This window comes from Lagenorhynchus albirostris, chromosome 3 (genome assembly GCF_949774975.1).
Source record: "Lagenorhynchus albirostris chromosome 3, mLagAlb1.1, whole genome shotgun sequence".
In the NCBI taxonomy this organism is placed as follows: Eukaryota; Metazoa; Chordata; class Mammalia; order Artiodactyla; family Delphinidae; genus Lagenorhynchus; species Lagenorhynchus albirostris.
The window spans coordinates 158,152,696-158,164,760 of NC_083097.1; the positions used below are offsets into that span (position 1 = coordinate 158,152,696).

Here is a 12,065-nt window from a genome sequence, read left to right on the forward strand (position 1 = left end):
TGGATATGATACCAAAAGCAAAAGCAAAAAAACGGAATAAATAACTGGAAAATTTTAAACCTTTGTGCTTCAGGGAATTCCCTGGTAGTCCAGTGGTTAGGACTCCTCACTTTCATTGCCGAGGGCCCGGGTACAACCATCAAGAAAGTGAAAAGACAACCCAAAGATGGGGACATAATATTTGCAAATCATTTATCTGATAAGGGAATTTATCTAGAAAATATAAAGAACTCTTACAACTCAACTATAAAAAGACAAATAACCCAATTTAAAAATGGGCAAAGGGTCTGAATTAGCTTTCCTCCAGAGAAAATACACAAATGGCCAATAAGTACGTGAAAAGATGCTCATCAACATTAGGGACAGCATCAATGAGATACCCCTCCACACCCACTAGGAAGGCTATAATAAAAAATGGAAAATATCAAGTGTTGGTGTGGATGTGGAGAAAGTGAGAATGAAAAATGGTACAGCCACTTTGGAAAACAGTCTGGCAATTCCTCAAAGGGTTAAACATACAGTTACCATGTGACCCACAACTTCACTCTTAAATGTATATATATACACACACACCTAAGAGAAGTGAAATCATATATCCACACAAAAACTTGCACATTAATATTCACAGTGGCATTACTTGCTATAGCTAAAAAGTAGAAAAACACAAACAACCATCAACTAACGAAGCAATGAATAAAACAGCCATACACTGAAGCGTTATTCAGTCATAAAAAGGAATGAAGCACTGACACATGCAACAACATGAATGAACCCTGAAAACTACACTGAGTGAAAAGAGGCCAGACTCAAAAGGCCACATAGTATGTGATCCCATTGATATGAAATGTCCCAAACAGAAAAATCCAGAGAAAAGAATGTAGATTAGTGGTTGCCAAGGGCTGGGGAAGGACTGGGGATCGCTAATGGGTAGGGGGTTTCGTTTTGGAGTGATGAAAATGTTCTGCAATTGACTGTGGCGATGGCTGTACAACTCTGTGCATATGCTAAAAACGACTGAATTATACGCTTTAAATGGATGAATTGTATAGTATGTGAATTACATCTCAGTGAAGCTGTTGTTACAAACACAAAATGCAACAGTAAACCAGGCAAAGATGCTGCAGGTTCTCACTAAGACAGTAGCCATGGAAATGGAGAGATCCCCAGGGCAGGAGGGGGAAGGGGAGGCCTGAGGGGGCTGAAGCTGAAGCTCCACTGCTTAAAACCAAACATAAACTAACCTGAGGACCAAGGCCTGCTACTCGACGCTGGGCCCTGACCTGCAGCCTGTGCTGGCAGGCATGGCACATGATGTCCTGGCCAAACCCATCTGGGAAAAGGCAGCAGGAACCAAAATCAAACCTGGTTTTCACAGAGGAACTTTAAAATATATATAGTGTTCTGTCCCTGACCAAGGAGCTGCCATCACACGACAGCAGGGGCCTGTCCTCGTTGGAGTACACGTGATGCTCCTGTGGGACAGGGGCTGGCCTGGCTGGAGCTGGGCCCCCTCCAGCTCTGAGGGGCCATCGGGGCCCACACGGACCCCAGCATCTCAAAGGCTGCAGGAGTGCACTGTCAGAGCCCAGTAGCGAGGGTTTCGGGTAGCCTTGCTGAGCCTGCCACAGATCAGAGGGGAAAGCACCTCCAGGCATCACAGCGACCCAACGGCTTTCTTAGAATTGCCCAGGAGCAGGTGCCAGAGACCCGGTGACTGGTTTCCCTGGAGCCAAAGGCCATCACAGCACCCAGATCCCCAGCTTTGGGAATGCAAACCAGAGCTCGTGCAGAGCGACCCAGACACAACGGGAGGGAGAACTGCCCAGGGACCCACGTGGCCAGCCGGGCCAGGGCCAAGGTGAAAGGGAAGATGAGGCCAGCACCACCACACCAAACAGCTGAAAGGATGGGGGTGAGGTGATATGGGTGACAGGGAACTGTGTCTGAGGGGTCAGTTCTAGGACATGGGTGGAAATCAGAGGGCTGAGGTGAGAATAAAATGATAGGATGAACATACAAACACCCAGAAAAATAGAGTCACTTCACCTGTGGTCATATAAATGATGCAACTCATTTGAGAAAAAAAAACCAAACAAAACCAAAACACGATGATAGAGGCAGGCTGTTCCCTGCCTTCTAATCCAAAACATTCCAGGGGCCATGTAAGGCCCAACCCCTGATGCCAACGTGTACAGAGTGAGAAGCCAGGAAAGAAGAGCCTGGACACTGCACAGCGTGAACCAATGAGAGTCCCAAAGCATCCACCCTACCCCACCTGCAGACGGCAGCTACGACAGAGGACATTTCCCGCAGCCGGCGGGCAGGCACTGCATGCCATCTGTCCACTGGGTATCTCATGGAATCCTAGAGCCCCTTTGCGGACAGGCTCAGGGGAGGGGGAAAGAGGGCTGCCCAGCACCCCATGAGCCTGACTGAGTCAGGTGCTGCTTCCCCTGGCCTGGCTCAGGTCGCTGCCCTAGGAAGTGGCCCAGAAAGAACCAGCCACTCAGGCGGTGCACACGGCGGCCAGATGCCGCTCTTGGCGCTGATCCTCACTGCCAGGTGGGAAGACGGAGGCCGGGAGGCTGAGCCACCCACCCACAGTCCCCTGGCCGAGCCGTGGGGGCTGCAGCGCTGACTGCTCAGCCTCGCTCCTCCTTCCCTGGCTCTGAGCTCAGAGCACTCGAAGCCCCACGCAGAGACTGTCAGGCCCAGCGGCACAGCTCAGCCACGCTCTCAGAGCCCCACAGACAACTCGAGTCTCCTCACGACGGCAGAGCCGTCTCTATCCATTCAGACCTGAGACATCTCGGAACCGATGTCTCTTCAAGGGTGCAGCTCCCACGCACTGACCATTTCCCTTCTGGCACAGCCTCCCTCTGCCCAGACGACGAGTGAGTGCTGAGCACATGCCAGACCCCATGCTCCAGCCCACCGCCCAGGAGAGCAGACCACTCACTACCAACGTCACACGAGGCCTAGAGATGTTAAGTAACTTGCCCAAGGTCACACAGCTGCTAAGGAGAGCCAGGTTTGAGCCCCAGCAGTCAGACCCCCAGTGTCGCTGTCACCACCACCCACAAGGAGACTCTCCAAGCAGGACTGTCCTTCAGGCTGAGTGAAAGAAACCAGACACAAAAAGCCGAATGTTGTATGATTCCCTTTATATGAAATGTCCGGAACGGACAAACCCATAGAGACAGAAAGTGGATTCGTGGCTGTCAGGGGCTGGGAGCGGGAATGGGGAGAGACGGCTAATGAGGATGGGGTCCCCTTTTGGGGTGATGGAGATGTTCTGGAACTAGACAGAGGTGGTCGTTAAGCAACACACTGAACATGCTAAACACCACTGAACTGTATACTTTAGAACAGTAGATTTTACGTTATATGAATTGTACATCTCAATTTTTAAAAAATCCACTACTTATGGTATAAGAAACTAAAAAAAAAATCACTTGGAAGCCCCCAAAAGCTCAAGTTTCCAATGAGTGCATCGGTGCCCCCCCTTTGCCCTGCTCCACCATCACTGCTGGGAACTCCCTGCACTGCGTGTGACACAAGGTTGATTCCTCGAAAACCAGCCAAGTGCTTACCTGTACTTCATTGGTTTTCTGTCTGATTGCCTCTTCCTTTTCTCTAATGTCTTGTTCCAGTGAGTATTTCTCTCTGTGTGTTTAAAAATAGTTCAGGAAAGCACAGATAGAGTGAATGAGTTGACCGTTCCCCCAGTATCCCAACTTCTCAAGACCCAATCCCATCCATCCCACAGAAACCCACCCGGGCTGGCCCCACTCAGTGGGGGGCAGAAGTATAGGAACGCCCCCAGTGACCATCTGCCCTACCTGACCTCCTCCCCTACAAGTGTGGGTCGAACCTGTGGATGCCATGAGGCTTTGCCCCCAACATGGCCGCACAAGCCTTTTAAAGCAGAGAATGTCAAAGCAATGTCCAGGGTGAGAAGGGCTGGATGTGCCCCTGCTGACTTTGAAGATGGAGGGGTCACGAGAGAGCAGGCACCGGGCAGCCTCTCAGAGCAGAATGAGCCCCTGGCCACACAGCACGGAAAGCAGACCCCAGACTCCCAACTTTGAGCAACTCGATTCAGATCCCCACCTACCTGGACAACACCTTGAATTCGACCTTGTGAGGCCCTGAGCAAGAAGCCCAGTTAAGCCCATCTAGACTCCTGGTCTACAGAGCTGTTTTAAGCCATTTGTGCTGTTTTAAGCCATTCCATACACAGCAACAGAAAATGAATACATTCTCTAAATCCTGTTTTAAGCCATTCCATACACAGCAACAGAAAATGAATACATTCTCTAAATCCTACGTACACTCGCTCATGAATGGTGAGCAATAACTGCTCAGAAGACTGAGCACTGAAGACACGAGGACACACGGAGTGAGGCCCTGCCTTCACGGAGCTCACAGGCCAGTGAGAGAGACAGGCAACAAATCAACACACAAAGGCACACAACCTAAGTACCACGAAGGGAAATCCAATGGGATAAGGAAAGGGGGTGTGCAATGTCCTGCATACGATGACCAAGGAAGGACTCTGAGGACACGGCCTATGAAGGGAATATATGATGGAAAAACATTCTAGGCGATGGGAACAGGAAGGCATAGCTCGGCTGGAGGAGCCATGGTGAGGTGTTTGGAGTGATGCAAAGTTGGGTGAGGAGTCCAGAGGGCTGGCAGCAAGATGCGGCAGTGAGGGTCTCTGGGCCCGGCAGCTGCCCCCAGCTACTCCCTCACAGGAGGCTGTGGCTGGCCGCTGTGCGCACCAGGGCTTGGTGGGGCCCTGCCTGCCTCCTCAGCTGCAAACAGCTCCCCCGGGGCAGCAACCAGCCTTGCTCTCCTCCTTAGAGACTGACTGTTTGTGCCCCCCACAAATTCATATGTTGAAACCCTAACCCCCCAATGTGATGGTTTTTGGAGGTGGGGCCTTTGGGAGATGCTTAGGTCATGAGGGTGGAGCCTGCAGGAATGGGATTAATGCCCTTACGAGAGACCCGAGACCTCCTTGCCCCTCCACCCTCTGAGAACATGGCGAGAAGACGCTGTCGATGAACCAGGAGATGGGCCCCATCAGACGCTGGATCTGTCTGCACCTCTATCTCGACTTCCAGCCTCCACGATGGGGGTAAGTATGGGCCTGTTGTTCAAGCCCCACAGTCTGTGAGAGTTTGTTACAGCAGCCTGAGGGGGCTGCCTCGGCATCAGAAACCTCATGTGGCCAACATACCCTGCCTCCCCTGCTGGGAACCCAGCCCTTGCTCGACAGTAAGGTCCCCTCTGGGACATTGGGCCAGACATGGAACCGCGAGTATCTGCATGTTCGTTTCCACAAGTCTAAGAACTACCTAACGATACAACGTGCTCTTTACATCCAACCCATTACGACTGAGTCACGTCAAGGGGACAGGCGTGTTTCGCCACACCGCCAAGCAACAGGCCTGAAGGTCACTCTCAAAGCCACCCAGGCCTGGCTTCCTGCACACTCTTGCTCTGCACACGCTTGCCTCTTGCCTTCACAGGGAAACGCTCCAGGCTGCCAGAGGCTGCACAGCTGTGAAGAGGCAGCCCTGGCCTGACTGGGACACCACTGTCCCTTCCAAGACCCCAACCCTTGCATTACAGGGTCCCCTCCCTCCTCTACCTGCAGTCCTGAGTAACAGGCCTGCCCAGGCTCTGAGACACTGGCCCTCCATCCTCACGGATCCTCTCAGCCTTGTCAGGCTCCACGTGCTGATTTCTGGTTTGGAAATACAGCCCCAGGGAGCAGATGACAGATGGGAGCCATCCTCTGGGCTGAGCATGAAGCAGAGGGTCTGGCTTCAGCAGGTGGCCAAGGCTGAGGCTTTGTGGCCAGCCAGCCAGCCACCTAACCAGTCTCACATGACATCTGACCTGCCTTTGCTTCTCAGGGCTCTGCTCCACTAAGGACACAAAGTACACCACCCAAGGGGCATCCAGCTGTGAGTGGGATCCAGCTCGCTCTGGCAAAGTAATGTTTTCATTTTCGGTCAAGAAACAGTCTGTCTCCCGTGGAGGGCTGGGTGCCTTTGGCCCTTCTGCTCGTTGCACCCCCCCCAACCCTCCCCCAGAATTAATTGGTAAGAGGATGGTGTTCTGCAGAAGATCACAGGGGCATACAGGAAGTAGATGTATTCTTTTATGCCAGACTCTGAGAGTACAGACACCCCATCCAAAGCCCTTGTTTACAGGTGGGGAAACCAGGGCAGTGGGCGCTGGGAGTGAAGACAGAAACCTGGACACAAGGCCTGAGACTCAGAGTTGACCTGTTGCTCCTAAGCAGCAGTGTCACTACCTGAGACTCAGTCACTTTATGTGTTCAGAAATTACAAGGCCTTCCTGTGGCGGGGGTGCGTGGGGGGTGGGGGTGGGTGCCCTGCAGGCCACCTAGCAACAATGTGTCTGAGACCCCACAGCCCACACCGGCTCCCACTGAGGATGTCAGTACTTGAGCTCATTAAGTCAATTCAGGAACTCAGGAGAATCTGTGTCCCTTCATTTTTGCTGAACAAACTCATGACGGTCAACTCGCCACATGGTTCACAAGCCTCTGCTACTTCCGATAACAACCTGGGACGTAGATTTGGTTGGAATCTGAAGGGAAGGAGACGCTTTAACATACCTTTGTAACTGGGCGATCTCTTGACTGATATCATCAAGTTCCTTCACACCGGTAAACTCCCCCGATCCAAGAGAACTTGAACTGTCCTGCAACCAAATTCAGACAAAGAATTACAAATTGGCTAGCTGACCCCACCGCACAGCACGGGCTAGTAGGTCTTAGAATAAGGGATAAAATCATCTGTCTCCAGCCCCCAGCCTGGGAACCATCTGGGCAGCCCAGACACACCCCGAGTGGCCCTAGTGAAGGCTGGGCAGGCTGCCAGCGCCACCTGGTGGCGGGCTGAGGGAAGTGGCGCAAACACGATAGGGATGGGCCAGCGGCTACTCACCGGGATGGGAGTGCCTCTCTCTGAAGGTGGGACCATGTCCGGCGAGAGGACTTGAGGGGGGTCGATGCCTTTACTGACCTTCTGCTGAATGAAATACATAGCTAACGCGAATTGGTCTTTGCTTAACTTCCCCGTTTGCCTCGTATCGGCCAGAGCCCTGGGAGAAATGTGGGGACGCTAATTACACATCACAAACACCAGAATTGGTTCCAAGTACATGGAACCCACACTTCTAAAAAATGGACAACAAAAACGATAAAAACAATGGGCCACAGCTGCAGCTCCTTTTCTACTGAACATCCCCTTCCTGGGGAGCAGTCCCAGCCCCCCCACCAGAGCGTCAGGGCAGGAGGGGGCTCTTCTCCCAACTGGAGAACCGCCAAGCCCACCCCCACCACGGGCCGAGGAGCCGGTCCCTTGGGAAGCCCTGTTAGCAGCCAGGAGACATGCAGCTGGCTTCTGATGGTGTGCAGGCAGTGGATGCGATTCACATTACTGTGCAAATGGAAGCTGGAGCCGAGTGCACACACTCAGACCCTCAGCTGGTTCCTGCAGCCTTGGGTTATCAGAATGGCCTGAGCCGCTGGTCTTCAATGGGGATGACAAGCAGCACCTGGGGTTGTCATCATGAGGGGACGGGGCCTGGAAAGCCAGGCATGGCTACACAGGGGTCAGTCCCTCGCTGCTAAGGTGACCCCGCCCTTGTGGCCTTCTGGTGTCCTGGCACATGGGCAAGGCAGTGTGGAAGCTCTGCCACACCCCTGGTCACCGAGAGCTGGCCGTACGGGAAGGGAAGCCTCACGCAGCCAGGACAAGGCCTCCACAGCTGTGAAAAATGTCATCCCTTCACTCTGTCCACTCAACACGCAGTCTCCTTCCCACTGCACGTAGTTACTGAGAGAGTAGTGAAACCATGCCCTGATGCAGAGCAAAGAAGAGCCAGGAACGTGTAACAGACTCAGGCCCAAACGCTGTGAGCGAACAGGGCTGGTGGAGACCCCTGTAAATGTCTCTATTCAAGCCTGATTTTAAAATGTCTTTGTTCTTGTCACAGTTCAAGGGCGGGGTGTGATAATTTCGAACTGCAACTATTTTTCCTGATTCTGCTGGCAAGGGCCAGTCCTGCTTCACACCCAGCCCACGGCAGCTCTCGGGCTGCGGTCCCATCTCTCTGGCCCGTCCCTGCTCCCCGGTCTCTGAAGGAGCGGGGGCCCGCAGGCCCACGTGCAGGGGTACTCTGTCCGCGTCCACCCAGGGCAGCATGACTGTGCTTATTCTGACACCACGCTGAGTGGCACGGTGCCAGGCACTGCGGGGGACACGCCTACGTCCTCGTTTCGTCCCTTCAATCCTTTGTGGCTTGTTATCTCCACTTTGGATGTGCTCCCACACCTGGCCACCTGCAAACAAACCCAGCCTGTCCTTTCACTGTCCCAGTGGTTACTCTAGAGCTCACTCTTTCGTCCTTGCCTTTTTCTCCCTGTATGCAATGCCTTCTGCGTGTTTTCTTTTTAATCCAAGCGTATTTGTGATTTCGTTGTGTCATTTACGTATTGTCATGTCACTTACAGGTTGAGATACATGTTATAAATTACTCTATGTTATGATCAGGGTATAATTTGAATTCCATGCATGTGCATTTCAGCGTGATAAAGGGGGCACTGGATCTGAAGGGCCTGATAGAGACTGCCCCTGACTCGTCACAAGGGGCCAGGCTTCCCACAGTCTTTTGCTAACTGACTAGGTGTCGTGTGCTTCTTCAGAAGGGACAGCCCGTTTTCTCCAGTAGGGCCTCACCTTGTAACGTGCCTATCTCTGAATTACTGTTAAGGATGGTTATTTCCTTCCCCAAGTCACAGTGAATTTCACAGCTCTATTTGGAGGGGTTCACCCCTCCAGAATTACATGGAAATTCTCTTCTTACAACTCCCAAGTGAAGCCCTCTAAAGTGGGAGGGCTTTCTCCACTGAGAAAGCTAGGAAGCGACTTTCACCACTGGCTAGTTACAAAAGGAGCCACCCCAGTGCCATAAAGATCGCTCCGCCGGCCCTGGAGGAAAGTGGGGGTGAAGACGGCTCCTCGACCAGCCCTGAGGTACAGACCAGTCTCACCCTCTCCCACCAGCCGTGTCACTGACCTTCACGGGGAAGGGCCTCTAGGAGAGATGGCCACAGCCCTGATGCCCAGGGTGGCCCTGCCGGAGCCTCTGGGGCCCTTACTGCACCCTTCCACCAGAAGGGGGTGGGGCCGAGCATCTGCACCCTCACTGGCTGGGCTGAAGGCTGCAAAACCACTAGCAAGAACTTGCCCCAGAGCTCTCTGGAGGGACAAAACAGGAGACCTTCCTGCTGGAGGAGGGTGAACTGACATGCACGGAATACAGGGTAGAGGTCTTTACACTCAGCCCTGACTACCGCTCCCTCCTGTCCTGCTCACCCGCTCCGGCCCTTCACACAGCACAAGTCTCACTCAACGTGTGAGCCACCCACAGCCGTTACTTTCACACAGCGAGACCCCCTGTACTTAGGAAGAGACGTCCACCTATCTGCTCTTACCATATGTGTGCTAGAAGGTTCTGGGTGAGGCCCGAGTGCATGAAGATCTCCTTCACCTCCTGGCCGCTCACATAGCCGTCCAGGTCTAGGTCAGTCTTCAGAAATATCTCGTCAAATCGCATCTTGTCCGCCACTGGCACCACCCAGTTTACTGTTGGCTGAAAAGGTTTTTCAGAAGTTAATCCTCAAGCTTTTTATCACCTGCAAATATACACTATTGAAGTGCTTTCATGCTCATTTTAGCAGAAAACCCCCCACAAGCCAAGAGGGCAGACAGGATCCCTGTTCTTAAGAGCGGAAACTGAGGCTCAGAGAGGTTAATGCTGACTCGGTCAGTCTTACCCAGTGGCCAGTCTGTACCTCTTTCCACCCCATCACAGTGCCCTGAAATCTTTGTACTGAGAGGGATGTAAAGACGCAGCAGGTCCTTCTACCAATAGCCCTTCCATCCCCGCTGCCTGGGACACGAAGGAAAGCCTTCCATGATGGAAAGTGATCCCCTTCCAGGAGGGGACTTCAAGTGTACCAGAGAGGACCCTCCTGACCACTCATTTTGGAAGGACTGTCTCCCGAGAACCGGCCCAGCACCGATGCCAGCGTTCCTGGCCTTCTGTCCTCCACCTGCAGACCTTCTTTGCAGCGGCAGGCGCATTCTCAACGCCCACAGTTCCAGGATTCTGTACTCCATCCTTCTTTGACCCTGACCCCACTCCCTGCGACACAGCAGACCCCCTGTGAGGTGTCAGTACACACAAGGCACTGACAGGCACTGAGTGAGGCTGATGTGAAAACTGCACCTGCATGACAGGCGGGCACTCAGGGCCCTGTGGTGCTGGTGGGGGAGCCCGGGCCTCTGAGGAGCACGCCCACCACCTGTGAGCGCCCCACATCCACGAGGACCCTGCTATGGCAGACGAAGCTGAGAGCCCAGCGAGCTGCTTTGATTTCAGTGCATTGGGGCTCGGCCACCTCGTGCACCTGTGACCTCTTACACCACCTGCTCCAGTTCTACTTAAGAAAAGCAAATGCCAGGGTCCGCCAGGGCCAGAGCACCTCCAACTCAGAGGCATCCAGGCCCCTCGGGCACTTGGTGGCAGGCCTCTTCAATTGCTTATTCTGGGTGTGTCACCTCTGACCTTTGGGGCTCCCATCACAGCATGTTTCACAGCGTCTCTGCCCCTTTTTGTAGAGATGTTTCCTTTCATCTGCTTTTCTGACCAGGTCTCTCTTATCATCTAAATCAGTGGGATCCTGATGTGAGCACCAGGGATCCAGAAAGTAATTTTGGGAAGAAAGGGACAACACATTACCCAGGGTTTGGGGTAGGGAGTAGAATGATTTAGGACAGCAAGGATTTATCAAAAAAAAAAAAAAATCATCAGAATTTATGGACCAGATTCAAATTGCAAAGGCTCAGGCAGCGAGAACTGAGATAGCGTTTTACCTGCTGCATTACAGGAATTTTCTAAGCCACCTCAGGTCTGTCATTGAACAGTTCAGAGGAGACGTAAAGATGCACATAAAGGAGCTTTAATGAAGAGGCTTGCTGTCTTTAAGTCAAGAGCCTGGAACGAGCTCATATGCTGACACTGAGATGCCCACAGAAGAAGGAGCAATGGTCAGACAAGCTGAGCTGAGGCGGGATTGGTTTCTGGGTCCCATGGGCCCCAACAGATCACGCCTCTGGGATGATGAGGGTCCAGACATTCGTTGCGCAAACACAATGAACTTGCTGCCTCATTTCTGGGGGTCTCAGGGTATGTCAGCAGCAAGAATCCGATGCCTACTTAGCTAAAAATCCAACACTGAACAACCTCCCCCTTGGAGCTGGGTCTCCTGGAAAGGGCTGGGTTTAAGGTCAGCTTAGCAGCTGTAGGCCTCCAGTCAATGGCAACAGACCCTGGTGGCTGGAAGGGGCTTCCCCTCACATATGGCCACGAGAGCTGGACTGGGCGGCCCTCTGGGGGCCCCAGGTAGGGTGTTGTTGCCCTGGGGATGAGGAAAGTGGGGGAGGGGAAAGCATGGAACTTGTGGGTCCACAGAAATGCCCGTTCTCATGTCTGCAATTCCACCAGCTGCCCCTCTTCCACGGGGACAAAGACACCCCCACCTGTGACCCCCAAGAGCGGCCACTAGTACAACTGGTCTAGTCAGGGGGGTCAGCAGCATGCTCCTGGGATCTGGGGAGAGCTGCCAGATCACCAGGGGATGGTATTATGAGGCTGGCTGGCCTGCACCCAACAACAACTTCAGCCCTGCCTGCTTCCTTGTCAGTAAAACATACTCCATCTAGCCTAACCTACGGTACTTAAGAGCTTTCGGCAAGAATTCTGCAGACTCAAGGTGTTGGGTCTTGAAACACAGCAGCTCATGTAGGTCTAAGTAGCTGGCCTCAGCCCCGCTTCTCCGACTCCATCTCACCATCCCCTGGCTAACCCTGCCTCAGCCTTTTTCCGGTTTCAAGGACACACGGAGCGTTTCCACTTGAGAGCCTTGCCATGCACTAGTCCTCAGATGG

At 53.1% G+C, this 12,065-nt stretch overlaps 1 protein-coding gene across 22 annotated transcripts in view; it reads right to left on the reverse strand.

Moving 5' to 3' along the window:
* EPS15L1 (epidermal growth factor receptor pathway substrate 15 like 1) overlaps positions 1 to 12,065 on the reverse strand; it is a 99,778-nt gene that overhangs the window by 45,743 nt on the left and 41,970 nt on the right. For all 22 annotated transcript variants that reach the window (XM_060144613.1, XM_060144614.1, XM_060144612.1 and 19 more), the window contains 4 exons: positions 9,548 to 9,705; positions 6,993 to 7,149; positions 6,662 to 6,747; positions 3,594 to 3,666 (listed from right to left, as the gene is read on the reverse strand). In XM_060144613.1, coding sequence (XP_060000596.1) covers positions 3,594 to 3,666; positions 6,662 to 6,747; positions 6,993 to 7,149; positions 9,548 to 9,705 — 474 coding nt within the window. The remainder of the gene's footprint in view (positions 1 to 3,593; positions 3,667 to 6,661; positions 6,748 to 6,992; positions 7,150 to 9,547; positions 9,706 to 12,065) is intronic.